Source organism: Dictyostelium purpureum, assembly GCF_000190715.1.
Source record: "Dictyostelium purpureum unplaced genomic scaffold DICPUscaffold_87, whole genome shotgun sequence".
Lineage (NCBI taxonomy): Eukaryota > Evosea > Eumycetozoa > Dictyosteliales > Dictyosteliaceae > Dictyostelium > Dictyostelium purpureum.
Genome location: NW_003519424.1, coordinates 13,964 through 41,775, shown reverse-complemented (window position 1 = coordinate 41,775; position 27,812 = coordinate 13,964). Strand labels below are relative to the sequence as shown.

The following is a 27,812-nucleotide window of genomic DNA, read 5'->3' as shown; positions in this document are numbered from 1 at the left end:
TGTAAAAAAATCAAAATAAAAATTAAATTGTTGTTTTATTAAAAAAATCAAAATAAAAAAAATCAATTTCAAACCTCTTGGAAATTTTTATTTCCAAGAATAATTAAATTTTTTCTTTTTTTTTTTTTTTATTTTAATTTTTTATATTTTTTATTTTTTTTTATTTTATTTATTAAACTATAGTTTTTTTATTTCTAAATAAAAACACCCCTTTATAAATTATTTTATTATTTGTAAGTGTTAAAAATTATTATTAATTTTTTTTTATTTTTTTTAATTTTTATTTTTTTAATTTTTTTTATTTTTTAAATTAATTAATTTTTGTAATTGTGTGTTCAATATTTTAATTTTATTTTTTTTCATACAACATAAAAGAAATAGGAATTAAAAAAATGGATTCAACAGTAGATTTTTTAAAACAAACATCAATTAAAGAGATAATTAAACCAAAAGAAATGGTTATAGTTAGATCTTCAAGCAAATATATAGATACCATGGAGTTAATGAGCGAAAAACATATTTATTCAGCACCAGTATTAAATGAAGATGGAAGAGTATCACAAGTTATTGACCTTTTAGATATGATACATTTTATTATAGAGTTTTTGGGACTAAACATTCCAGAAAATTTAAAGAAATTAAAAAACCAACCTAGAGAATTTACAGATATTTTAACAAGTTCAGGCAATCTTTTCTCAACATCAACTATTCAAACTGTTATTGGCGATAGGAAAATAGATAAACTCGTTGCATGTAGAGAAAACACATCACTTTATGACATCATTTTAACTTTTAACGATCAAATTAGCAAAGTCTTTGTATTAGATAGAAAGAGTGAAATTATTAATTTGATTAGTCCAACTGATATTTTAGCAATGGTTGCACAAAATATTCATGTCTTGGGGTAGATATTAAGTTCATAATTCATCACAAACTATTTCTTTATTTACTAATTCTTTTATTTATATCCATAGTACAACCAGATTTAGAACCATTCAAAATTTAGGTGTTGCTGTCCCATTCAAAAGAACCTATATTAAAGATGAAAGGGTAATATTAATATTAAAAGATTTTATTGATAATAATTTTAATGCAGCACCCATCGTAGACGATGATAATAAACTTATTGCCAACTTTTCAATTTCGAATATCAAAAATTTAAATCAAAATTTCGATGATCTAATGTTACCAGTTAAAGACTTTTTAGAGTATCAAAATATTAGAGAAAAGAAGAAATATATAACTGGTTTACATGAAAGTGTAAGTTTATTTTATATGATTATTATTATTATTATTATTAACATCATTTAAATATTAATTCTTTTCAGTCTTTACATCCATTAACAGTTAGCACTAATGATACTTTAGAGAATACTATTTTTAAAATTGTTGCCACCAAAGTTCACAGATTATGGGTAGTAAATGACCAAAACACACCAATCGCAATGGTTACCATTGACTCAATTTTAAAAATTATTACCTTAAAATCAATGGATATTGATTCATAAGAAATAACACTTAATAAACCAATAAACATATATTATCGTATAAATTAAATAAATAAACAAAACTAAATTAAAGAAAATAGATAACTATATATCTATATTATTAATAGCATTTTTATTAAATATATGTACATTAAATCTTTATTACTAATATAACCCACCATCGACTTGAATAGATTGACCAGTAATATAATCAGACTCTATTAAAAACAATGCGGTTTTAGAGATATCCTTTAAAGTATTAAAAAATAAATTTAGTATTAGTACAACACGTGATGTTACAAATTATTTATTTTTGTTTTTACCTTTGTATTACCAATTCTCTTTAATGGTATAGAGTCTATTAATTGTTGGTTTATGTAATCCTTGGACATGTCTGTATCGATGAATCCAGGTATAATTACATTTGATGTGCAGTTATAGTGACCAACTTCTTTAGATAGTGATTTTGAAAAACCCAATAAAGCACTTTTAGTGGATGAATAAATAGTTTGACCTTTATTGCCCATTTCACTGACCACAGAGCCAATAAATATAATTCTGCCGTATTGCAATTTCATCATATCTTTTAAAAATGGTTTGGTTAGTTGTATTGGTGATAATAGATTGGTGTGGAGCATTTCTTCGATATTGTTTTGTTTGCTTCTAATAAATAATTCATTGTGTGATACACCTGCTGAATGAACGAGTATGCTAATTGGTCCAAATTCGTTTTTAACTTTAACTAAACAATCTTGAAACTCTGTGGGGTTATTTGAAATAGTTGATAAGTCGTGTACTATACCAAAATGTTTTTGATCTTTATGTAGAATCGGCAGTTGTCCTAATGCATTATCGTTAGATTCCCTATTTCTGCTCCATATGCAGACATTCGCACCCCTATTGGCCAAATCCCTCGCTATTTCCAGTCCAATACCTCTAGAACCCCCCGTAACTATAGCATTTCTACCAAATAGTAAATTATTCAAATTATTCAATGAACATCTAAACATTTTACTATTTTAATTATTTTTTCTTTTAATTTTAATAAAAAAAAATAAAAAAATTTTAATTTTTTTTTTTTAATTTTTTATTTTTTCATTTCATTTCATTTTTTTTTTTTTTTTTTAATTTCACTAATATTGTAATGATTAATTTTAATAATTTAATAAAAAAATCAAATACTTTATTAATAAATAATCATAATAATTTAAATTTAATTAGAAAAATGTCAGGAATTGCTGGAAAAGAAGTTTTAGATAAATTAAATCGTTTAGTACCATTAAATTTAGCCGAAAAATGGGATAATGTTGGATTATTAGTAGAACCTTCAAATACCAACTCTTTAAAAATCGAAAAAATCTTTTTAACAAACGATTTAACAGAGCCAGTATTACAAGAAGCAATTGATGGTAAAGCCAACTTTATCATTTCATACCATCCACCACTTTTCAATCAATTCAAGACTGTTAACCAAAAATCAATTCCACAAAGAATTGCAATCAAAGCAATTGAAAATAAAATTCCAGTTTACTCACCACATTCAGCATTAGACTCATGTACTGGTGGTTTAAATGATTGGATTGCTCAAGCTCTCATTCAAATGGGTAATGGTAAAGGTCATGTTAGATCAATCACCCCATTCATGGAAAATCCAACCACCTCACACAAAATTACTTGTTATTTAAACGACAGTCACTCATCTCTTCCAACTGATGCTTTCTCACAATTAAAACTAAACTCTACATTCCAATATGTCGATAATAAAAGAATCGAATTATCATGCAACCAAACACAATTACCAGTTCTTTTAAGTTTAGTTCAATCATTAAACAAAGTATGTATTGATAGGCCTATAGTCTAAAATAAAAATCAATTTATAATTAACATTTCTTTTTTTATTTTAAAGGAAATTTATCATTACGATATTTCAGTTTCAGAAAAAATCCCATCAATGGCTAAAGGAGGTGGTAAATTAGTCACATTAGAAAATGAAGTTGATATCGATACAATTATCAGTGGTGTAAAGAAATTATTTAAATTAGAACATATTAGATTAGGTAGACCACTCGATACCACTACAACCAAAAAAGTTAAAACCATCTCATTATGTGCTGGCAGTGGTGGTTCATTAATCTTCAATGAAAAGGCCGATCTTTACTTAACAGGTGAATTAACCCACCATGTAATTTTAGATGCCTGTGCCAAAGGTAGCTACGTTATCGTTTGTGATCATTCAAATTCAGAAAGAGGTTATCTTGATGTCTTTAAAACAAATTTAGAAAAACTTTTCGATAACAAAATCGAAATTTTAATTTCAAAACTTGACAAAGATCCATTAGAAATTATTTAAATTATGGAAATAAAAAAAAAAATAAAAAAATAAAATAATAAAAAAAATAAAAAATAAAACAAATAGAAATATATATATATTTTTACAAAGATAAAAAAAAAAAATAAAAAAATAAAAATAAAAATAAATAAAATAAAAATAAAAATAAAATAATTAAAACAAATCTTATTTTTTATATTTATAAAATAACAATGTTGTTGTATTTGTAAAACTAAAAAACAGCTCTTATTTGTAAAACTATAGTATTTCACCACACCACCTCACACCTAATATTTTTTTTCACACACACCACACCACCAATTTGGTTTCTTTTTTTCTTTTTTTTATTTAATTTTTTTATTTTTTTTAAAATTTTATTTTTTAAAATTTTATTTTTAAATTTTTTTTTCATTTCTAACAAACGATTTTTTTTTTTTATTTTCTATTTTCTTTTTAAACAATAAATTTATTTTACCCAGGTTTTTAGAAAAAAAAAAATATAAAAAATCATATTTTATTTAGATAGATAATAAATAATTATAAATAATTATAATTAGATTTACATTTAGGGTAACCACTATATTGTTTTTTTCATTATTATTTTTTATTATTTATACCTTAAAAGATATATCTTTTTGTAATATTAGTTTTATTTTTAATTATTTTTTAAAAATTATTTTTTTTTATTGTATTGTTTAGTTTTAAATTTTATATATATAAATAGTTTTTATTGTTTATTGTTTTATTTTATATTATTTTATTTTTTTCAATTTCACAATTTATAAGCAGTATGGAGAATGGACCCAAATACAAATAATAAATGGGCAGCTATAGGAATATTAAGTAATGTAGGAAAAGACTTTATAGCGGGTTCAGTAGGTGGAATGTCATCAGTAATGGCAGGCCACCCATTTGATACAATTAAAGTAATGTTACAAGATGCTTCAGGTAATTTACCAAAATTTAAGAATGGTTATCAAGCATTAAAATATACAATTAAAGTGGACGGTGTAAGTTTTTTTTTTTAAATTAATTAGCAAACAAACCAATAGCAAACATCAACAATAATATTTAGCAAATTAATAAATGGAATATGTAGTATTAACAAATTGTTTATTTTAGTTTAAAGGCATTTATAGGGGTTTATCAGTCCCGTTAATTTCAGTGTCATTTACAAACTCGATTTTCTTTGCGACTAATAACTTTTTTCAAAATTTTTTTCATCCACCTTCAAATATACCGGGTGAAGAGAATTTAATACCTTATCACAAGTAAGTTAAATGTTTGCATATTGCTATTATACCTTTTTATAAATTAACTCTCTCTTTTCTTTTCTTTTTATTATTTTTTTTTTTTCTTTTCTTTTCTTTTTTTCTTTCTTTTCTTTTCTTTTTTTTTTCTTTTTTTTCTTTTTCTCTTTTTCTTTTTAATCTTTTTTTTATTTTTTTTTATTATTTTTTTTTATAAAAAAAAAGAGCTGCAGCGGCAGGAGCGATAGCAGGTGGTGTTATATCATTATTTATTACACCAAGAGATTTTATTAAATCAAAATTACAAGTTCAAGGTAGACCTTTTGGATCAACTAATGTTTCAATTCAATATAAAGGACCTGTCGATGTAATTAGAAAAACAATTAAAAATCATGGTTTTTTCGGAATGTTTAAAGGTATAAGATCCACTTTTTGTCGTGATGTACCAGGTGATGCTGCTTATTTTGTAGTGTACGAGTTTATGAAAAGAAAGTTATTAGCTATCTCTAAAAAGAAACAAGAAGAGAAAAACAAATTAAATGGTGTTGATGCAGCATTATCACCAATTAATAGTAAAACAGGAGTACCAGCATGGGTAGCCATAGGTGCTGGTGGTTGTGCAGGTATGTCTTTTTGGGCCTCAATTTATCCAATGGATGTAATCAAAACTAGAATTCAAACACAACCAGATCACCTACCACAGCAATATACTGGCGTTATTCAATGTGCCACCAAACTTTACCGTGAGGAAGGTATCTCTGTTTTCTTTAGAGGCTTTGGTGCTACAATTCTTAGATCATTCCCTACAAGTGCCATGAATTTCCTAATGTACGAAACTACTAAAAACTTATTACATTCAAAATTTAATACAAAAGATGAAGATGAACATATTTATAATGCTGAATAAGTTTATCAATATTATTATTATTAATAGTAATATTGATGATCATTATTTAGAAATCTATAATATTTCATTCATTTTTTTTTATATTTTTTTTTTAAAATATGTATATGTGTATATTTAAATATATATATATAATATATAATTTAATATAATTTATTAAAAAAAAATTAATCGAATAAAAAAATATAATTCTTTTATAATTTATTTTTATTTATTTTTTTTTTTCGTTTTTTTTTTTTTTAAATTTTTTAAATTTTTAAAATTCATTAATTTTATTTTTAAAAATATGGAAACAGATAATAATAATAATAATAATAATAATATAAATTTAAGTTTAAATAATTATATAATAAATAATGACAGTTTTGAAATTAATTTAGATTATATAAATCAAAATAATGTAATAAAAGAATTGGGGGATTGGGAAGATGTCTATTCATTACCAACTAGAATGACGTTAGACTCCTTTTGGTTCACAATGCAAAAATGGAGTATGAATCCATCCTATATGATTAGAAATGTAAAAAAATTCAGTTTAATTAATAAATCAACATATAGTGCAGAGGAGAAATTATTATCAAAATTTGTATTTGAAAAGAATTTATCGGGTATTTTTTATGAAAATGAAATCAATACAATCAATAAACCTCAAAATGGTCAAAATAATGATGATAGTCAAGAAGAGGAAGATGAAAAGGAAGAAAAGAAACATAAAAATGATGAAAAAAAGAAACCAAATAAACATGACAATGATGGTGAAAATGAAGAAGATGAAAATATATTTTATAATAAAGAAATCTATACAAAAGATAATAACGAAAGTGAATTAACAGAAGAGTATTTAGATGACAATGTTCAAACCATTGTTTACAGAAGACATTTAATACCAAGATTGTTAAATAGAGACCCAACGATTGATGAACTTATCATACATCATAAATCAAATAGTTGTGTTCAATTTATTCCCTTGCTACCAAAAGAGGATAACAAGAATTCAAGATTATTACCATTCTTATATCCAAAAGTTTTAGGTTTCAAGATTCAATATCAAAAATTAGATCAAGAAAAAGATAAAGAGTTTATTGAACAGTTATTAAAGAATGAAAAAGAAGAAAAAGAAAAGAACCAAAAGCAATCAAAGAAACAAAAACCAAAGCCAAAGGAAAAAATTATCTGAAGAGCAACAAAAAGAAGAATTTGAACAAGGTGAAGATAATCAATTTAAAGCAATTTTAAAAATTCAAGTTATTTATTTTTCAAATTTCAAACCAAAGTTTGATAGAGTCTCAAAATCAATTTTAGAAAAGATTAATCGTTGGGGTATAAATTTTGAAATAGGTTATAAAAAGAAAGCAAATCTTGATCAAATTATTCCAAAGAATATATTTTTAGCACAGTATGAGGAAATGAAACCAAGATATAGAAATATGGTCGAGGGTTGGGAAGATGTCACCAAAACAGATCCACAAAAGTTCATATATGAAGATGTAGCAATAGCAGCATACTTAATTTGTATTTGGAGAAAGGAAAATGAAGAGCTTGGCAAAACTACTAAACAGCGTTTTATAGATATAGGTTGTGGTAATGGTTTATTGGTAAATATTTTAAATAAGGAAGGTTATGATGGTGTTGGTATAGACTTAAGATCAAGAAAAATTTGGAGTAGATACGATGCAGAGGTTCAAAAGAATTTAATTGAAGAGGCAATTTTCCCAAAAGATACCTATTATCCAGATTATGATTGGATCATTGGAAATCATTCAGACGAACTTACACCATGGGTACCCTACATTACAAGTAAATTACCAAATCAAAAATTCTTCCTTTTGCCATGTTGCTTTTTCAATTTTTGTGCTAAATTTAAAGACAACGACGTTCGTATTGGCCGTTATGCTTCATATTTAAATTATATAGAGAAGGTTTCAGTCGAATGTGGTTTCAATGTTATTAAGGAAACTCTTAGAATCCCATCAACTAAAAATATAGCTTTCATTTCAGATTTCCGTAACCCACAACTAACCGAAGAGCAATTAGTAGAAAGACGTCAAAACTTATTAAAGTCATCAAACTATATAGATTTTAAACCAAGAGAAAGAGAGATCAAATGGGTAGCTCAAAAAAGATATAGAGTGGATCAATTTAATCCTCACTTGGATCCAAATAATCCAGAAAATCAAAAAAGAATTGAAAGATTAAATAATAATAATAATAGCAATAATAATGATAATAATGATATTAACTAAAAATAATGTAATAAAATTTTTTCTTATTGAAATTTAATTAATTTAATTTTTTTTTTTAACAATTAAATAAATTACTCTTTTCTTGTTTCTTTTTGGTATTAGTTTGTTTAGCAAGTATTGCAAAAGCACAAATAAGTTCAAACTCTCCACTATATGACGATTGTATGGCCAAATGTAACAAAGTTGTAAGCTGTGTTGATAAATGCATATTGGACTCCTTGGGACCAAGAAGATTTAATGGTATAAACTAAAATTAAAACTATAGTTAACCAAATATTATAAATAAAGATTAAATATTACATTTATACAAATAAAATTTAATAAATAAAGGAAAAGAATAATTTTTTAGTTAAAAACCTTATAAAAAAATTTTATTTATTAATTTTAGTATTAATAACGATTAGAAAAAAATAAAGTTTAGAATAAAAAAAAATATATAATTGTAATGCCTATTGATAAAATATAATGGCGATGGGTATTTAATGGTAGAATGAATATGTTGTGGATAATATGGTTGTGGAGCAGCTTGTTGATAGTATGGATAGGTTTGGGCTGGAACTGGGGTAGAGTTAAAGAATTGAAGTTTTGAATCAATACGTTGAAGCTTTGTTAATAAAATGACTCTTTTCTTTTGTAATGATTGGTGTTTGTATTGAAGTTTTCTTTGTTTATAATCATCATTAGAGTAATTGGTGGTTGGGGCAATGTGGCCATGATGACGACCATATTTAGCTTTCTTTGCACATTTCTTTTCACATTTCTTTTCGACTTTTGATGTTTTTGTATCATATTTCATTGATTTCTTAATTTCTTTTAGTTTGGATTTTTCTTGTTTTATTGAACGTTTGAAATTCTTTAAATAAGTTTTTCTTTCTTTCTTATCTTTTGGTAAATTATCATAAAATTCTTTGATAACATTTCCAGTTGTTTCATTGTTTGTTAAAACGAGGGCAGTATTGGTAGTGGTATTTGAAGAATCAACTGTAGTCATTTTAGAATCGTTGTTGGAGCTACTGATTTTAATATCATCAACTTTAAGTGTTAATTGACTAATATTATTTAATTCTTCAACTTGTTGTTCTTGTTGTTCTTGTGATTGTTCGTTTATTTTGTCAAACATCTTGCTTTTTTTTTTATTTTTTTTTTATTTGTTTTTAAAATATAATTTAGAGTTATTATTAATTATTTGTATAAAATTTGTATGAGTAAAATATAAAATTTTTTTGGTTTAAATAAAAAAGATTTTTTTTATTTTAAAATAATAAAAAAAAAAAAAATTAATTTTTTATTAAACTTAAAAAATTAAAAAAATAATTATTGAAAATTTGATAATTAATCATTCAAAGAAAAAAGATTAAATGTTTCTATTTTTTTTATCACAAAAATTATTATAATAATAAAAATATAGATATTTATTGTTTAATATATTTAGAATGATTGTATATTTCTATTTATTAAATGTATAAAAAAAATAAAAATAAAAATAAAAATAAAAAATAAAAAATAAAAAAAAATTTTATTTTTTTTAATTTTTATCATTTTTTTTTTTTTTAATTTATTTTTAGTTTTAAAAAGAAATACTAATTTGTTTTTCTCAATGGAAAAAATATTAAATGTAGCTTCATTAAAAAACTATGTCTCAAGTTTAAACTTACCAAATATAACCATTTCTAAACCATATGAAGTTGGTAGATATTCATATGATAATCATCGATGTGATTATCCAGTCGAATTGGTAAATATACTTTTATTATTATTTATTATAGTTTTATATAAATATTAATTTATTATTTTAAAAAGAGTAAATTTAAAAAACCAATTATAGATGAAAGTTTAATCAAGGATTTTAAAGGAAAGGAAAGTATCCCTCAAAATAATGATACACCAATAATGTTTATTTTGGATACGCTAATGAAAAACGATTACGATGTTTCAAAGTGTTCATTTATAAGCTATAGAAATTCTTTTAGGAAAATATTTGAATCAATTAACAGTTCCAAAATATTTAATAGTTCTTGGTCAATTCATATTCAAAGAGTATCTTCAACAATTCATTTAGGTATGAATAATACAATAAATAATAATAATAATAATGCAGAAAAAAATGACGCTTTAAAATCAATGTATTCAGGATTTGCATTTGAAAATTTATCAAAAGAAACTCAATATCAAAATAATTTTTGTTCAATAGTATATTCTAGATTATATAATAATAATTTTATTTTAGCTTGTGAAATTGATTGTTATGATAATAATAATAATAATAATAATAACAATAATAATAATAATAATAATACAGAAAATAATCAAAATAAAGAAAAAGATTTTAATATTGACAACTATATCGAACTAAAAGTTACAAAAGAAACAGATCAAAGTGGGAAATATTTTAAAAACAAATTATTATCTTATTGGTTCCAAAGTTATATTGCAGGTTTGTATTTTTTATTTTTTATTTTTTATTTTTATTTTTTTATAAAAAATATTAACCCAAAATTTTTTATTCCGTAGGAGTACCAAAAGTTATAGTTGGATTTAGAAATGATTCATTTCTTTTAAAAGGCTTTAAAGCTTTTGATACAAATTCATTACCTCGATATTCTTATCCTTTTTGGGATAAAAATATGGTTTTAGCATATGGGAACGAAATTTTAGAATTTATCAAAAATAACACAACAAGCGGGAAATCTTATAGATTAGAATTTGATTATCCAAATTTAAAACTATTCGAATCAAAAGAAATATCATTATTATCAGATGACTATTTGGACTATTTTAATAATAAAATTAATATTATTAATAATAATAACAATAATAATAATAATAATAATAATAATAATAATAATAATAATAATAATAATAATAATAAAAACTTTAAAGAAAAAAGATATATAGATATTGATAATAGGGATATAAAAAAAAATAAAACTTAAATTATATATTAATATAATTATTATAAAGAATAAATTTTAAATCATTTTTTTTAAAAAAAATAAAATAAAGAAACTTCTTCATTGTTTTCGGATGAAGAATTATTATTTTTTTTATAAAAAATTTTAAAATTTTATATTTTTTAGTTTTTAAAAAAATATCTTTTTTTTTATTTTTTTATTTTTTTTTTATTTTTTTAAAAAATATTGTTTCAAAGGTTTTTTATTTTTTATTTTTTTTTTAATCATTGTTCCGATAATATAAATAAAAATGAATAAAATTTATACATTTTTATTTTTAATTTTTAATGTAGCATTAGTATTTTCAACTACACCAACTTTTAAAGTTGATAACTCACCATCACTTTCATTATATAAACAATAGTAAATATCTTTATAAAATTAAAATTTTAAATTATTAATATTAATACTTTTTTTTTATTTTTTTTTTTTTTTTAAAAAATATAGTAATCAATCACAATTATATTATTTATCATCAAGCGGATATGAAAAGCCAATTATTATTGCAAATTTAACAGGTACTCATTATGAAATGGGTTTCGCTGCAGGTTATATGATGGCACAAGAAGCTTATGATAATTATAATATGATGGTCGGTGCAGTTTTACCAAAGTGGTATGAAAAAGATGTTTTCGAAGCATTTTTAGATTGGCAATGGAAATCATATTTATCAAAACAAATTACTCAAAACTATCTTGATGAAATTAGAGGTTATGGTGATGGTGCTAAAGCTAGTGGTTTCACTAAATTAGGTGACACTATTATAAGAGGTGTTGTCATTAGTTCATTCCCAGGTAATCCAACTGAAAACATTAAATATTTATTAGAAGATGAAATGGGTCTTGAAGAGTTTTCAAAATATCTTATGGAAGAAGGTAAAGAAAGTCTTTTAGAATTTGTTAAAGAAATGTTAGTTAGCGATCTCGAACACAACCACCATAAAGGTTTACAATGCTCCCACTTTAGCACTTGGGGTAGCAAAACTTTAAATCAAGATATGTTTAATGGTAGAAATTTAGATTGGTTAAATGGTTCAGGTATTAGTAATAACAAATTAATTACCTTTTACCATCCACAAGGTCAATACTCACATGCTTCCATTGGTTTTGCTGGTTTAATTGGTGCCATTACTGGTATAAGTTCAAAAGGTATCTTTGTAGCTGAATCTGACAATGACTCTGTTAAAGTAACTTTTGATGGTTTTGCTTGGTCAATGAGACTTCGTTATATTATGGAAAACGCTGCCACTATTGATGAAGCTGTCTCACTTTGGGAATCTACCAATAATACTATGGGTATGTGTCACAGTCTTGCTAGTGCTACCGAAGTTCAAACTGCTCAATATCCAGCATATGCTTTAGAAACTATGAAAGGTTACACTGCTTTCTTTTATGATAACGATCCAAATGAACACTTCACCTACTCTGACCCAAAAACTGGCGCTCAAACTCAAATGGGTTATCCAATGAAGGATGCTGTCTATCGTACAAATCATGGTTATGATGAAACCATTCGTAAATATGAATGGGAGCCATCCATCCCAAATGATGATTCTTGGACTCGTTACATGTTATTCTATACATCATTTAGCTATTATGAAAATGCTGATATTTCAATCTCTGATCTTGAAGCCATCAACATCACTTCAATTTTAGGTAATAAACATAGTATTCAAAATACCTATACCACTTCCGAGCCATTTTATGATTGCACAAATGCTTGGATGGGTTATAATATCGTCTCTGCTACTTATCACTTTGCTGCCAATAAAATGTTTGTTGCTTTTGAAGAAGGCTTTGGTCAACAAAGAGTTTGTGCTGCTTGTGGTACTTATGTTGAAGTTGATTTATCACCATGGTTTGGTTTAAATAATTAAAATAATATAATATTATAGCTTAAAAAAGTAATAGTTGTCTAAAATAAAATTTATTAAAAATATCAAAACTTTATATTAAATAATGTAGTAATAATTTTTATTAAAAATATCAAAAATTTATATTACATAATACAGTAATAATTTTTTTTATTTTATTTAATTTAAAATTTTAAATTATAATAATTGTTTTTATTTTCTTCATTTGAATTAATCCTGGGAGGCCAATTAGATTTAAAACTATACTATTTTTTGATTTCTATTTCTTTTCTATTCTTATAAACTGCTTGTTTCATATACAATACTTGAGGTGTTAATTTAGTTTTTCATTCCATCTTTCCCTTTTTGCTTTTTCTTTGGATAATGTCACTTTAAAATCTATTTCTTCTTTTCAATTGACCCCTGCTTGTGGAAGAACTGTAGCTATTCTTATTTGAAATGTTGATAAAGATGTGATTTGTTCTTGGATGATGAAGTTGACTTTCTTAAATTTAACGATTTAATAATTGAAACATAGAATGAAACGATTTTATTAATAATTTGGTCTTCATCTATTTCTTAAAAAGAAATATAGAATGAATTATCAAAACTATTAATTTAATCGCCTTCGATTTCAATATTAATCCGTTTCAAAATCTAAAAGATCTTCTTCATTTTCATCTTCATCTTTATTATATTGTTGAGCTCTTACAACTTTTGGTACATAGCCAGTACGATGAATATTTTCTTTTTGTATTTAAGATGATGAGTCAATTGGTGATGCTGGGTGATGATTTTTCTTCATGTTCTTCTTGTAAATTTTCTGAAGCTGATGATTCATTATTATAGTTATTTGAAAAATGTTATTTTCTTTTCTGGTTCTTATTATGGTGATGAAACTGATAAATCATCAAAATCTTGAACTTGATTATCAATTTGATTTAAACTCATTGAAATTGGTACATTATTTTCACCTGATAACCATTCTTTTGAAGACTATTAAAAAAAATTAGAATCAATTTTTTTTTTTAAATTTTCTAAAAAATTATAATTATAATTATACTTACTAAATATGGTTGAAATAGAATTTGGGAAAAATCATCAGCAAATTGTGATTTTACCATTGAAAAAATGATTGGAGTAATATTGTTTGGAGTTGCTTTTAATAAACGATCTATTTCTACTTCCATAATATTCAAAACTCTTTTTGGAATTGCACAAATACTTTTCTTTTTACTGAACTACTCTATAGCGAAACATGTCTTTCTATCATCTTTGAGAACCAACGGTGGCAATAAATGGTGAATTACTTTAGCATATACAACGAGATGGTTTAACACATTAATTACAAACTACTACTTGAAATGATTCACGTGGATCAATAACTCTATTCTTAAAATCTTTACCGGTAGCAAATATTAAACTAATTATATTACATATCATTAACATTAGGCATAGAAAAGCAAACTGGATTGTTGATAAATTGACCTAAACTATTCTTTACCACCAGGATGAATACAAAAAACGGAATTTAACGATCTATTTTGAACTCTTCTTTAATTACTTTTAATTTTCTATTGATTTGATTCTATCTTGTTTTTAATTGGCTTACTACCTTGAATAAGCATCCATACACATTTATTCGGTACAACTAATATTACATCAACTAAAGAATTTTTTTTAAGTAATAATTACTTAAAAGTATCTCCAAAAAAAATGTTGTTGTTTTTGTTGTTGTAGTCTTTGTAGCTTTTGTTGATGTAGTTGTTCTAGTTGTTGTAGATGTTGTTGTTTAATTTGAAAAATTAGATGTTCTTGTTGAATTCTTTGATGTTGTTGTTGTCTTTGTCTTTCTTGTTCTTGTTGTTGGTATAGTTGTTCTTTTTCTAGTTGTTGTTGTTGACGTAGTTGCATTATCTGGTGATGTTGTTGATATGGTCTTTCATGTTGTTGTTGTTGTTTTGTTTGTTGTTGGTATAGTCGTAGATTTTGTTGTACTTGTTCATTATCGAGGGTAGATCTTTCAAATGAGTGTATACCATGTAGTCTGTCACGATAGTGTTTATGATCGTATCCAAGATGTAGACTTTCTTTATGTACCTTTTCCCAGAAGTCGGAATTAAAGGCACAAAGTGGGCAGTATTCCCCTTTAATGGTAGAGCAACGGCAACGGCAACGGTTGTTATTCTTGAAGATGAACTTTCCAAAACAATAATAAAAAATGGCACCAACAACAATAAATAAAAAAATGCACAATAATATAATATGAATCATTTTTTTTAAAAAAATAAATAATTATTTAAAATAAAATTAAATGTATATAAGTGTAAAAAATAAAAAAATAAATTATATGATTTAATGTATAAAAAAAATAAAAGATGGATGTAAAAAAATGAGTGTGAGTGAATGAAAACTTTAATTTTAATAAATAAAAAAAAAAAAGAAATTTAAAAATTTTTAAAAAAAAATAAATAAAAAATAAATTAAAAAATATTCAATTGTTTAATAATGTTTTTATTAAATTATTATAATTTATATTATTTAATTTGATATAGCTGTATAGGTTTTATTTTATTTTTATAGTATTAAATTGAGAATTATAATTTATTCTATATTTTGATTTAAAAATTTCATTAAATTCTCTCTTAAATGATATCCTGAATACCTAGCTATAAAAGAAATAAAACATTCATTTATTTGTTATTATTATTTTTTAATATTAAAAAATAACATTTTTAATAATTTAAAATTACAATAATTTTTTCACCTATTTCCCGATGCATATAATTTATTTTTCATTTATATTAATAAAAAAACTTTTCCCCTATTAGATAATAAACATCAATCAAAATATATTTATTGTTATTTTTTAAATAATAAAATTTATTTTTTTTTATAAATTTTTTTTTTATTTTATTTTTTTATTTTTTTTATTTAAATTTATTCTTTAAAAATTACACCCTTCAGTTCTATAATCACCAGAATACTTATTTTTTCAGTTATAAATATTTTTACATATAATAACAATTCATATACTTCATATTTTCTTTATTTATGGTGTATTCATAATAAACTCGTCACATTTGTTGAAATATATTGAAAACAAGTAAAAAAGTTAGATAAACTTTTGTTAGGTTAAAAAAGAAAAGAGGTTAAAAAAATGAATGAAAATTAAAATTATAATTTTCTTTCATTAAAACTATAGTTTTTTATTTTTTTATTTAATTTCCTAAATAAACCTTTATAAATTTCCAAAATTATTAAATTTTTAACCAATTTAAATTCTAATAGTTTTGGAAATAACTCGGAACATATCAACAATCAATATCTAGATATTAAAAAATTTGAAATAGAAAATACAATCCACAATGATCAATTATCGATTCAATCAACAAAACAAGAAATCATTGATCAAAAAAATAAGAATAGGTATGGAAATTTAATTAAAGATTAAGTAGACCAATCATATCTTTTTTCTCATCCCTCTAAACACAATGATCAGTTTATTTGATAAACGTTGTGAAGAAATATAAAAAACAATAAAATAAATAATAAAAATAAATAGTACGATTTACAATACAATATTATAAGTAAATATATTAATATTATATTTTTTTTATTTTCTTTTTATTTGTTTACTTTTATTTTTATTATTATTATTTATAATATATTTTATTTTATTTTGTGTTTTTTTAAAAGTGAAGATAAATAAAGTAATCTTATTTATATCATTTTAAATGATTATCTAAACCCAATGTAACAGATAAAAGAAGAAAGAATGAATTTTTGGGGTTCTCGCCCGTAAAATTCGGATTTTTAAAAAATATAATAATGTTGTTTTGCCCGAGTTGGTCTAAGGGGTTGCATTAAGGCTGCAATATCATTGATGCGAGGGTTCGAATCCCTCAGACAACAATCTTTTTTATTTAAAAAATCTTCCATGTGATTATAAAGTGGAAAAAAATGTTGTGTGAGTTTCGACTATATTCTTCATTGATGTTGCTAATTGTTTGTGGTTGTTTAACGTGTCTTTCCTTGATGTTTTTTAAACCTTTTATTTATTCTAAAGAGGCTAACTTAGTCCATTTTGAGGTTAGATTCTTATAATCGAGTTCTTTTATTGAATTTTCTTGATCGTCGTATAATTCTTTACATAACCAAATCCAAACTTGATGAAATACCAGGGCTATGGCATTTCTATAAGCGAAGCATCTAGTTAAGTAGAAATATATTGCTTTATAGTTCCATTGGAAGTGTGATTTGTGAAATCTGGTGTTGTTGTAATTCATATTTATTTCTCCATCGGATTTGCAACCTTCTGGGATTTTATATGTAATATTTTTTATTGATATATTCCTTCTTGATCTTATAAACTTCTGTTATTCTTTTAAATAATAAAAAAAAGATAATAATATTTATTTTTTTTCTTTTTTGCACATTATGCAATGATGGCTTATAAGCATTATAAATTATTATTTATTTTTTTTGTTTGGGGAAAATTATTATAATAAAATTAATGGTGGATATATAAATTAAAAATATTTGTTAATTTTTTAATAATGATGTGCACCATCTCTTTTTCCTTTTGTAGAAAATTTTTGTGTTAAATTTCATTTTTTTTATTTTATAAAATTATTTTTTTTTTTAATTAAAATTTTTTTTTTGTGGTGTGGGGGAATTTTTATTTTTTTTATTTTTTTATTTTTTTTTCGTTTTATCAATATACAAATAATTATATACATTTATTTATTTTTTATAATAGTCAATAATAAAAATTAATAATAGCAATAATTTTTTATATAGATAAAATAAATACAACTTCAAATAATTAATAATAATTTCATCATCCCCATTCACACTCTATTCTTTAATAGATTACCTAAAATAAAAAAAAATGAACGATTATTTTGTTTTATTTTGTCAAACCATTATCACATTGGTTTTTTCCTTCTTATTTGGTTTGGGTTTAATCAAATACTATTTCAACAAAAATAGCAACTACAACTGCAATGACAACCATAATCACAGCTACAATTACAACAATAAAGGACCATCAGACTACCCTGCATTCAACCAAAACGAATCACGTCATTCCGTTTCAGGTGTACAACAATCGAACACCAATACAGAATCAGGTCATATTAATAAAAGGGAACCATCTGACTACCCTGCATTCAACCAAAGCGAATCACGTCATTCCATTTCAGGTGCAACTCAGTCAAGCAATGATCAAGAATCAGGTCATATCCATAAAAGAGCCTCATCAAACTACCCAACATTTAACCAAGATGAAGCACGTTATTCCGTTTCCGGTGTCCCACAAGAAAACAATTCTCAAGAATCAGGTCATAAAAGAGAACAAACAAGCTACCCTGATTTCAATAAAAATGAATCACATTTTTCTTTTTCTGGTTCACCACAATCATACAATAACCCAGAATCACCATGTAACGGAGAGCCACCATCTGTTGAGGAGTATGATGATGTTAGCGGAGAATGGGTTCCATATTCTAACTTTAATTAATGTTAGAAATTAAAATAATCAGTAGTGGGTCAATTTATTTAATTTCATCAACTACACTCAATGTCATTGCAGAATAACCAAATCATTTACCATTTACACCATTACAAATCCAATCGATAATACCAATTTTAGAATCAGTGAATATATGTTTAATATTCTCAAAGTACAAGTAAGTATTGTCACATTAAAAATAAAAACAAACCCAATATTTGATATAAATATTAAGGAAATGTGGAAACTTAAAACACTAATATTAACATATTAATTATTTATTAATATATAGGTATACCAATTTAAATCCAATTACTAGGTTTTCCATCAGGATCTGCTCGCTACTATTTTTAAACTAAATAAAGAATTAATAATGGTCAAGTCTTACACAAGCCAGTCAGTTGCAATTCAATTAAACCCAATTGTTCTATTTCAAATTCTTTAAAGATCGAGTAAATAAGCTGATGAAAACTCAAATTAATATAATGACTATTTATTAATATTAATCTAAATAATAATAATCATTGGTAACAACAATATTATTATAACTAAGTTTCAATATTTCAATATAATCAACTATTTAAAGAAAATCTATTATTTTGTCCTGGCCAGGCAAATGCGATATAACTAAATAGTTTTATAAAGAAATAATTGTCCCTATGGTTTTATCAAAAATATTTAAAATATGGTCCCCCAAAGATATTTGTATCTGATTGAAGTTCAAGGTTCTTAAACGAAGTCGTCAGTTTAATAAAGATTTGATAAGTGCAAACGAATAATACGAGGTATCCAAGCTGTTCAAATAGAATTTTTTCAACAATCAGTGTACCAAACTAGTTTCAACTCTATTAGAATACTCAAAAATCTTTTCAGAAATTATAGCTTTGTAACCAAGGCAACTGTATTTTATCTATAGGTAAAACATTTCAACCATAGGGTTTCAACAAATGGATTTACCTCGCCCTCTAATCAAATTAAAATTTCAAAATTTTGGTCTCTATTACTATTATAGAGAATCTATCAAAAAATATGCTAAAGAAGCTCAAAGATAACAGTATAGTTATTTAATAAAGAAAAATTTTATTTTTAAAAAAAATTCCTTAAAAACTTTTAAATTTTTTTTTTTTTTATTTATATTATCTGCTCCTCTTTTAATAAAGTATATTGTATTTAATAATGTGGTTTGTTTGTGTTTTTTGTTTGTTGATGATGGTGATCTAATTTGTCAGGTTAATCTACCTGTATTTGAGTTGGTTGTACCTGTTTTTGGACTAGTTGTACCTTTTTGAATTTGTTGTACTTGTTGTACTTGATTTTCTTGATAATCTTGTTGAGCTTGTTGAGCTTGTCGAAGTGGTTGTACCCGAATGACAGTTTGATTTGTTGGCTCTTGATCTATTTGATTATTTACTTGCCCAGTTGTGGGTTAACTATCCATGTTTTTCTTTGGTTTGTTGTTGATGTTAATAGTTCTTGTTCCCAGTTGAATAGATCGAATTTCTTTCTATGCTCTAATTTTAACATTTCTTGAACCAAGTACTATTCCACCTTTTTTGTTAATTGTACTAGCTATTTCATTTTCGTTGGTTAGTATGCCCATTCTTTTTTTATCATTGCTGTTGTTCTTTATTTCATAATATCTTGAATCTGAATCTGCTAGAATTTCTTTTAAGTTGTTTTCTGTAAATATTGATGTTATGTGGATTTGGCATACGTACTTCCATTTTCTTCTTTTATATAATCTGTCACCTATAGTTGCAATGTTTTCTAAATAAAGCTCCCAACCCTACCGTTTTTCAAAAAAAAATATCCTTTATTTAAAAAAAGGATCGAATATTAAATTTAAAAACCGTATTTGGGAAAATTCAAGAATATATGTTCAAATAAATTTTTTTTTTTACAACTAAATAAAAAAGCCTTAAAATCTATTCAAAATAATATTATAATAAAGCTTTTTAATGTTAAAATTTGTTGCCGCCAAACTTTTTTTTTTATTAATTTTTTTATTTTTTTTTTTTATTTTTTTTTCATTTTATTATTAATATCATCTAATTAAAATACATTCACAATTACCCCACTCACATTAACCCACAATAAATTTAATATAAAAATACAGTTATTTAAATTATATAGAAAAAAAAAAAAAAAAAAAAAATCATAATGACATTTAAATAATTTTAATAATTAAAAATATATTTCAAATTAATAATATTCACACACAAATACCCCATGTTTTATTTAAATATAAATAATGTCTATAATAAGTGTTTTATTATTTTATTATTTTATTTTATTTTATATTATCATTGTTACATTTTTAAATATACAAATTTAAAATAATACCTCTCAAATTAATAATATTCACACACATATATTTTCATGTTTTGTTTTAAAATAATAATAGTAATCGTGTGTATAATAGGTTCATTTTAATTTTTTTTTTTTTTATAATGCACTTTAAAATTTAAACTTTAAATACAAATTAAAAATATAAATTATCAATAACTAAAAAAATAAAAGATACTTGTATTTACAAATTAAATTACATCATTTTCTATTAATAAAAGAAAAAAAAAATAATCTTACACACTGTATATATTATTGTTAAATAGAAATTAATAGAAATTATGAAAAATAATTAAAAATACAATTATCTATTTATAAATATTTTTATTCGTTAAAAAAATAATTTTTTAAATAAAGTCAATGTATACAAAACTTTATTTAAAAAATTATTTATTTCGGTGTAGTATGTATTACTGAACTAAGATTATTTAACTAATTTATCACAACCCAAAATGTGGAAAAATATAATATAGCAAACACTATAGGTAAAGCAAAAACAATTGAAGAATGGGTGAGATAACATATAAAAATTATCTAAATGAATATGCTAAAGCAGCATCCATCTGGACTCAAAAAAAAGAGATCGTGCTCGTCAAAATATTTTTTCTTCGACCAAACTTTTCGAAGCAGAATGTCTGCTATTTGAGTCCAGAGTGATGCTGCTTTAGCATATTCTATTAAAACTCCTCTACTTGTAATCTAGTAACACCAGCGACCCTGTTTTTTTGGGGTAGATCGATATATCTAGAAAAAATGGACTAAACAATTTTGGTACCAAATTTTTTTTTTTTAAACCAATTTTTTTTTTAAAAAAATTAAAAATAATTGGTTGAAATTCTGATAGTTTACGTCATTTTTGATTCTCTATTTTTTCATCGAACGGATTTTAAAGAAAATAAATTTATCATCGAAATCTGAAGTGATTTTTTTTTTTTTTTATTTTTTTTTTTTTGAATCAAGCAGACAGGTCGTGGGTTCGAGTCCTATTTTATACATAATTATTTCTGATAAGAGATCAGAAGTGAAGTTAACTATGCGAAAAGATCACAAGAAGAAGAAAATAATATCTTCAAAAAAGGTAAAAGAGGTATTGGATTGATGAATTATCAAAGAGAGTACGTCAGGTAATAGCACATGAACCTTCTTTGCATAGGACGATAGATTAGTGTTCGACTACAGGTTAAAGAATAATTGGACTGTAGAATTTCAATACCCAATACAGATGAACTTTTATACAAAACGAGAAATGCTAAATACAACCATATTTCCATCGATTGTTATTACATCAAGGTGATCGTCATCATACGGTGTTTAGGGCCGGTAGTAAATTGTATCAATTCACCAGGAAGAACATCATTTGTTTTAAAGAAATCTCCAGTGTATTTTGACAAATTGGCTCAATCAGTTTTAGAAGGGTTCAAAAAGTTTTTAGCTATATTAGTAGTGTTAAATAAATGTGTTGAAGAAATATGATTATTATTGTTAGGTAAAAAATTTATTTTATACTCGGTTCATCTTTATTTTGCACACTATCAAACTAAACAAGAGACCCCAAAAAGATTAATTAGATGATTTGATTTAACTAATATGTTTAATTACGAATTATATCATATCGAGGGGAAAATATTGCAGCGGATTTACTCAGTCGTAATGCCAAGTTTTTTATTAAATATCTTAATAGATTCAACAACCGATTCAAGAAGACTAGTTTAGTAGCTAAAGATCGAATTACTATTATTTTAAACGAAGGTCACCTTTCCAATTATATAGGTTATCCAGGTGTGTCCAAACTTACAGCAAGTATTAGACTAATCTTTTATTTCCCCAAGTCCTTGAAACGTATTAAAGCATATGTAGCCTCTTGTCCAGAATGTCAGAAGGTTAGAATCGAAAGGGAGAGGCACAAACTGAACAAGCTATTCAATACAATAAAGACAAAGAGGATATTGAATACGAAATAGGTGTTCGGGCATGCGTGGAAAGAAGAAAATTGGTACATTTTAATTGGAAATAGATAAAGATAAATTACTTTCAAGATATTGTGGTCCATTTAGAGCAATAGAACAAAATAAATTACAAAATTAGATTGTTGGTTAGAGCTTACAGTGTCAGAACAGTTCACTTCATTGAACGGAAATTTATTTGTTGATGGAAAAGATTCAAGAATCGAATATTTAATCCTTTACAAGAATGCTGGTGATAACAGCGATGTATGGGTTCAAGAGAACCACCCAGATGATTGTCCAAAATTAGTAAGTCATTTTGAAGATGAACTTGCAAAAACAGTTTCAGTCGAGAATAATTTTTTAACACATCAAAATAGACTAAATAAACAAGCATATCAACACATAGAAAATGAAAAAAATTCATTTCAATTAAGGGAATCTTGTCAAGAAGGTCTCCATTAATCAACTTATTTAAATAGTTTTAATTATTTGATTTAAATAATAAAAATTATAAAAATATTTAAAATTTAAAAAAATAAAATTAAATAATTTGAAAATAAATGATTTTATCATAACATAAATAAATACATAGTTTTATAACTTTTTAAATTATTTGCTTAAATACTTAGTATATTCATATCTACATTACAAACCTAAAACTATTTTTTAATTTTTTTATTTTATTAAAAAATTTTATTTTTATTTTATTTTTAATTTTTATAAATTATTTAAAATAAAGGAAAATATAAATATATTTGTACTATTTTTTTAATTCTAAAATGTATATGAATACATTACAGCCACTTTGAATAAAGACCCAAATAAACTTCCTCCTATTACACTAACCATCTATTTTTATATTTTAGATAATTGATCATTTGATCATTTTGATTGAACTTTATTTCTACTACTCTAAAGTTGGTGTAAGTTCATGTACCAAACTTTTTCAATTATTCTGAAAGCAGTGCTGTATCTAATCCCTATTTGAATAACATATTCTCCTTGATTCTTATTTTGTTTGTAATTTTTATGCTTGAAATAGAGGCCTTTTTATAAACAACCCATATTACAATCTATAGAGATAACATTTGAACCTAAGTACCATACTTTAATCTTTAGCTCTTAATACACCATTTGAAATATAAGTTACAGCTTCAACTGCCTATATACCTACCATCATTAACCTTATTGGCATCTATCCTCATCATTTCAATTGATTTGTTACAAAGATTTTTATACGCTAGTAAAAAACCTAATTTATTAATTGGTGAGTATTTGGTTGATATTTTAACATTGTTATTACTATTTTGTTGTGTAGAGGTATTATTACTAATCACCTATTCTATTAACAACGTGCTTCTTTGTGTTTTTATACTTGTGTTGAATAACCTGGTTTTATTTATTAATGTGTTAATAGTTGTATATTGATACATACAAAATAAATAAAAAATATAAAAAATTTAAAAAAAAAAAAAAAAAAAAAAAAAATTAGAAAATAATAAAATTTTTGAATTATAATAAAGAATCTATAATTTCCTTTAGTAAAGAAAAGATAATAACCAAATTGGGTATTCCTTTTTTGGGAATTTAAATCTATCATAAAAGGAAACACACATCCCTAATAAAATTTTAAACCTTTAAAAAAAAAAACAAATTTCTAGATAGGAAATATAAAATAATTTTTTATTTATTAAAATTTCCAGATAAAAATATTAATCTATTTAATCTATTTATTTTATTTGTTTATTTATTGGTTGATTGAAAATTGTTCTTTTTGTTGTTTGAATTAGTATAAAATGAAAACCCTTTTTTACGAGTTTACCAGTTAGTCTATTCAATTCTTTTAATCTTTTACACATATCAACTGTGGCACGAGTGGCTGGGTGGCTGGAGTATCTCTTTTGGGCTACTTTCAAAAGCTTCCATATTTTTCATACCAATCACTGTGTCCAATAATCTCTTTTAATTTCTAACCCGATTGGAGGTAAGATTGTGTTGCTTTTAATGGCACATCCATATAATCTCCACCTTTAATAAGTTTTTTTTTTTTTTTAATAGTTTTTTTTTTTAATTATTATTATTTGTTTCTGTTATTTTGAAATTATAAAGAATGATTGGAAAAAAAAAAAAAAAAAAAAAAAAAATTTTGAAAAAAAATTTTAAAAAAAAATTATATTAAAACCCCACCACACACAATTTTTCTTTTTTATATTAATTAAAAAATAGCTAGAACTGTTTAATTATTCCCATAAAATATTTACATTTCATTGCTGCATATAAAAAAAATTTTAAAAAAATATAAATTAAGAAATATAAAGCTATCAGGAATTCAATAGCCTAGCAGATGCTCGGCTTTATTTTTTCTTCAATAAAAAACTTGTTGAGAGTTTTTTATTTTTGTTGTGTTATATATATTTGGTTTGTGTTTTCATTTGGTATACAAATATTTAAACTTTTCAGTAAGTTTTTATTTGTTTTTGTGTTATTGTGTTTTGGTTTGTGTTTTAAAAAACTTGTTGGGAGTTTTTTATTTGTATTGTGTATTCGTTTTACCTGGTTTATCTTCCAGGTGATTAAATACAAATATCATATTAATAAATAAAAAATATATTTTATATTAATATATTAATATAATTTTTATTTATATATTATAATAATTTATAAAAATAAATAAAATTTTTTTTTTTTTTAAAAAAAATAAAAAGATAAAAATTTTTCTTTTTATTTTTTTTTTTTTAAATTAAAATTTTTTTATTTTTTTTATTTTATAATTAAAATTATAATTTTATATAAATAAATACATAGTCTTCAGTAAGTTTTTATTTGTTTTTGTGTTATTGTGTTTTGGTTTGTGTTTTAAAAAACTTTTAGGAGGTTTTTTATTTGTTTTGTGTATTCGTTCCGGTGATTTTGATTGTTTAAAATATAAAGGTTTGCCAAATGTCTACAAGTTATATTAATAAATAAAAATTATATTTTATATTAATATATTCATGTAATCAGTGTGATACAACCTTGTTAGTTGCATTGCAAACTGTGTTCAGATCGACCTCCTAAATTTGTTCAAACCTTATGAGGTCATTAAAAAATGAATTATATTCATGTTGTTTTGCCCGAGTTGGTCTAAGGGGTTGCATTAAGGCTGCAATATCATTGATGCGAGGGTTCGAATCCCTCAGACAACAATCTTATTACTATAAAATCTTCCTGGTGATTTTTTAACAAATTTTATACGATAGGGGATATATCATTGCTATGATAGCCAAGTGGTCGAACGAATTTCCTACATGTTAAGGATCATTACTCACTAATAATCAACATTAATTAATAATCAACAATTATTTTAATTCATCAAAAAAAGAATTTTAAAAAAAATAAAATAATAAAAATAATAAAAACTTTTTAGTTTTCGAATTTTACAAAAACAAAAACATTTCATATAAATTTTATTTTATTTAATTATTTGATCTTAGTACCTTACATTTATTGTTAATTAAGTTTTGATGATAATACATTACAGTTATAATTATATCTCAACTAAATAATATATTTATATTTTCCTTTATTTTAAATAATTTATTATTTAAAATTAAAAATTAAAAATAAAATAAAAAATTGAAAAATTGAAAAATTTAAAAAAATAAAATTTTATTTTTTAGTTTTTCAGTTTTCGCTTCACAAACAAATAATTGTATATTTATCTGATTATTAGAATTATTTATATTTATTATTTATCTATAACCAAAGTAGCTCCATCTACATTACACAGAACAAGGATCATTACTTAATAATAATCAACAATAATTAATAATAATAATATAAGTATTAAACATACCAAACAAAACACATCAGTATTTTATTGACTTAATGTATCATTAAGAATCATCTTCACTTTTAAAAAAAAAAAAAAAAATATTATTATAACAAAATTACAATAACAATTATATATTTATTTGCGAGAATTTTACTGATCAATTTAAAGCATTTGCTTTTAATTATCTTCACTTTTAAAAAAAAAAAAAAAAAAAAAGTTATATATTTATTTATATTTATTAGATGAATTTTTTATAAATTTTTTAATTATTATTACCCACATTTGAATCCCTACAAATGTTCTTTTGTTATGACGATATCTTTGATAAGTGATTTTTTTTGTAGATAATAAATAAAAATCTTTTGTTGCCCATTAAAAAAAAATTGAATCCAGATTAAGGGGTTTCAATATCTATTGTTATTATATTAATTTTTTTTCAAAAAAAAAAAAACCACCAATTTTAATTTTTGCGGAATGTATAATAAAAAAAATCCCATGTTATCTTCATTAAAAAAAAAAAAAAAAAATCAAATTATCCATAAAATTGTAGTTACCTTTTTATTATTGGTTAAATTTTTTTTAATTAATATAACGCCAACAATTTTTTTATTATTATTTATTTTAATTTTTTTTTTTTTAAAATTATAATATATAATTTTTTTTTTTAAAAAAATTATTATTCACCACAATAAAATAAATAAATTAAATAAATAATAGTTATAAAAGCAAAAAATTATGGATATACAAAGTTTTATTATTAATGAAATTTCAAAAACATTAGAAATTCCTGACATAGATATTAATAAAAAATTTGAAGAGCTTGGAGGTATGTTTTTAGTTTTTTATAATTAATAATTATTAAATTTTTTGCTAACTTTTTAATTATTTTAATAATATGATTTTAATTTTTATAATTATTATAATTATCAGGTGATTCTCTCGCAGTTGTTGAAATTCGTGGTGAAATAAATAATAAATATAATGTTGATGTAGATTATTCAACTTTTTTAGATAAAACAGTTAGAGAAATTTGTGATATATATATGGCAAAAATTGCTCAAAAAGGTAAATAACGGAATAAAGAAACAATAAACAACTTCATTGATTTATTGAAAGCCACCTCTATCATCACAATTCCAAAAATTAATTAATAAAAAGATTCAAGTGTGATAATT

The 27,812-nt window shown here is 23.5% G+C and overlaps 15 protein-coding genes across 15 annotated transcripts; 9 read left to right on the top strand and 6 right to left on the bottom strand.

Annotated features, from left to right (window-relative positions):
* Window positions 1–392: 392 nt before the first annotated feature.
* Window positions 393–1,508, top strand: DICPUDRAFT_151118 (uncharacterized protein; the record flags this gene model as incomplete). The annotated part of the gene is made up of 3 exons (XM_003287016.1): window positions 393–904; window positions 975–1,260; window positions 1,329–1,508. 3 exons carry the CDS (start codon window positions 393–395, stop codon window positions 1,506–1,508), a joined length of 978 nt encoding a protein of 325 aa, XP_003287064.1.
* Window positions 1,509–1,652: 144 nt separating this feature from the next.
* On the bottom strand, window positions 1,653–2,497 carry DICPUDRAFT_77919 (uncharacterized protein; the record flags this gene model as incomplete). Its single annotated transcript, XM_003286998.1, has 2 exons — window positions 1,653–1,736; window positions 1,811–2,497. The coding sequence occupies 2 exons, from the start codon at window positions 2,495–2,497 to the stop codon at window positions 1,653–1,655; spliced, it is 771 nt and encodes a 256-aa protein (XP_003287046.1).
* Window positions 2,498–2,712: 215 nt separating this feature from the next.
* DICPUDRAFT_151116 (uncharacterized protein) lies at window positions 2,713–3,837 on the top strand (the record flags this gene model as incomplete). The annotated part of the gene is made up of 2 exons (XM_003287015.1): window positions 2,713–3,321; window positions 3,394–3,837. The coding sequence occupies 2 exons, from the start codon at window positions 2,713–2,715 to the stop codon at window positions 3,835–3,837; spliced, it is 1,053 nt and encodes a 350-aa protein (XP_003287063.1).
* A 776-nt stretch (window positions 3,838–4,613) lies between these two features.
* Window positions 4,614–5,973, top strand: DICPUDRAFT_151115 (uncharacterized protein; the record flags this gene model as incomplete). Its single annotated transcript, XM_003287014.1, has 3 exons — window positions 4,614–4,826; window positions 4,939–5,087; window positions 5,292–5,973. The coding sequence occupies 3 exons, from the start codon at window positions 4,614–4,616 to the stop codon at window positions 5,971–5,973; spliced, it is 1,044 nt and encodes a 347-aa protein (XP_003287062.1).
* A 283-nt stretch (window positions 5,974–6,256) lies between these two features.
* DICPUDRAFT_151114 (uncharacterized protein) lies at window positions 6,257–8,213 on the top strand (the record flags this gene model as incomplete). The annotated part of the gene is made up of 2 exons (XM_003287013.1): window positions 6,257–7,047; window positions 7,127–8,213. The coding sequence occupies 2 exons, from the start codon at window positions 6,257–6,259 to the stop codon at window positions 8,211–8,213; spliced, it is 1,878 nt and encodes a 625-aa protein (XP_003287061.1).
* A 55-nt stretch (window positions 8,214–8,268) lies between these two features.
* DICPUDRAFT_151113 (uncharacterized protein) lies at window positions 8,269–8,421 on the bottom strand (the record flags this gene model as incomplete). The annotated part of the gene is made up of 1 exon (XM_003286997.1): window positions 8,269–8,421. One exon carries the CDS (start codon window positions 8,419–8,421, stop codon window positions 8,269–8,271), a length of 153 nt encoding a protein of 50 aa, XP_003287045.1.
* Window positions 8,422–8,613: 192 nt separating this feature from the next.
* Window positions 8,614–9,333, bottom strand: DICPUDRAFT_151112 (uncharacterized protein; the record flags this gene model as incomplete). Its single annotated transcript, XM_003286996.1, has 1 exon — window positions 8,614–9,333. One exon carries the CDS (start codon window positions 9,331–9,333, stop codon window positions 8,614–8,616), a length of 720 nt encoding a protein of 239 aa, XP_003287044.1.
* Window positions 9,334–9,810: 477 nt separating this feature from the next.
* Window positions 9,811–11,146, top strand: DICPUDRAFT_77914 (uncharacterized protein; the record flags this gene model as incomplete). Its single annotated transcript, XM_003287012.1, has 3 exons — window positions 9,811–9,948; window positions 10,014–10,647; window positions 10,725–11,146. 3 exons carry the CDS (start codon window positions 9,811–9,813, stop codon window positions 11,144–11,146), a joined length of 1,194 nt encoding a protein of 397 aa, XP_003287060.1.
* A 268-nt stretch (window positions 11,147–11,414) lies between these two features.
* On the top strand, window positions 11,415–13,040 carry DICPUDRAFT_31882 (uncharacterized protein; the record flags this gene model as incomplete). The annotated part of the gene is made up of 2 exons (XM_003287011.1): window positions 11,415–11,527; window positions 11,612–13,040. 2 exons carry the CDS (start codon window positions 11,415–11,417, stop codon window positions 13,038–13,040), a joined length of 1,542 nt encoding a protein of 513 aa, XP_003287059.1.
* An 861-nt stretch (window positions 13,041–13,901) lies between these two features.
* On the bottom strand, window positions 13,902–14,206 carry DICPUDRAFT_151109 (uncharacterized protein; the record flags this gene model as incomplete). Its single annotated transcript, XM_003286995.1, has 2 exons — window positions 13,902–14,012; window positions 14,084–14,206. The coding sequence occupies 2 exons, from the start codon at window positions 14,204–14,206 to the stop codon at window positions 13,902–13,904; spliced, it is 234 nt and encodes a 77-aa protein (XP_003287043.1).
* A 505-nt stretch (window positions 14,207–14,711) lies between these two features.
* On the bottom strand, window positions 14,712–15,290 carry DICPUDRAFT_77912 (uncharacterized protein; the record flags this gene model as incomplete). Its single annotated transcript, XM_003286994.1, has 1 exon — window positions 14,712–15,290. The coding sequence occupies one exon, from the start codon at window positions 15,288–15,290 to the stop codon at window positions 14,712–14,714; it is 579 nt and encodes a 192-aa protein (XP_003287042.1).
* Window positions 15,291–17,910: 2,620 nt separating this feature from the next.
* Window positions 17,911–18,850, top strand: DICPUDRAFT_77911 (uncharacterized protein; the record flags this gene model as incomplete). Its single annotated transcript, XM_003287010.1, has 3 exons — window positions 17,911–18,491; window positions 18,613–18,709; window positions 18,824–18,850. The coding sequence occupies 3 exons, from the start codon at window positions 17,911–17,913 to the stop codon at window positions 18,848–18,850; spliced, it is 705 nt and encodes a 234-aa protein (XP_003287058.1).
* Window positions 18,851–19,033: 183 nt separating this feature from the next.
* On the bottom strand, window positions 19,034–19,969 carry DICPUDRAFT_151104 (uncharacterized protein; the record flags this gene model as incomplete). Its single annotated transcript, XM_003286993.1, has 3 exons — window positions 19,034–19,107; window positions 19,771–19,926; window positions 19,963–19,969. 3 exons carry the CDS (start codon window positions 19,967–19,969, stop codon window positions 19,034–19,036), a joined length of 237 nt encoding a protein of 78 aa, XP_003287041.1.
* A 2,778-nt stretch (window positions 19,970–22,747) lies between these two features.
* Window positions 22,748–23,285, top strand: DICPUDRAFT_77910 (uncharacterized protein; the record flags this gene model as incomplete). Its single annotated transcript, XM_003287009.1, has 2 exons — window positions 22,748–22,757; window positions 22,963–23,285. 2 exons carry the CDS (start codon window positions 22,748–22,750, stop codon window positions 23,283–23,285), a joined length of 333 nt encoding a protein of 110 aa, XP_003287057.1.
* A 4,053-nt stretch (window positions 23,286–27,338) lies between these two features.
* Window positions 27,339–27,812, top strand: DICPUDRAFT_94312 (uncharacterized protein). The gene is made up of 2 exons (XM_003287008.1): window positions 27,339–27,463; window positions 27,568–27,812. Exons 1-2 carry the CDS (start codon window positions 27,373–27,375, stop codon window positions 27,708–27,710), a joined length of 234 nt encoding a protein of 77 aa, XP_003287056.1. The 5' UTR covers window positions 27,339–27,372; the 3' UTR covers window positions 27,711–27,812.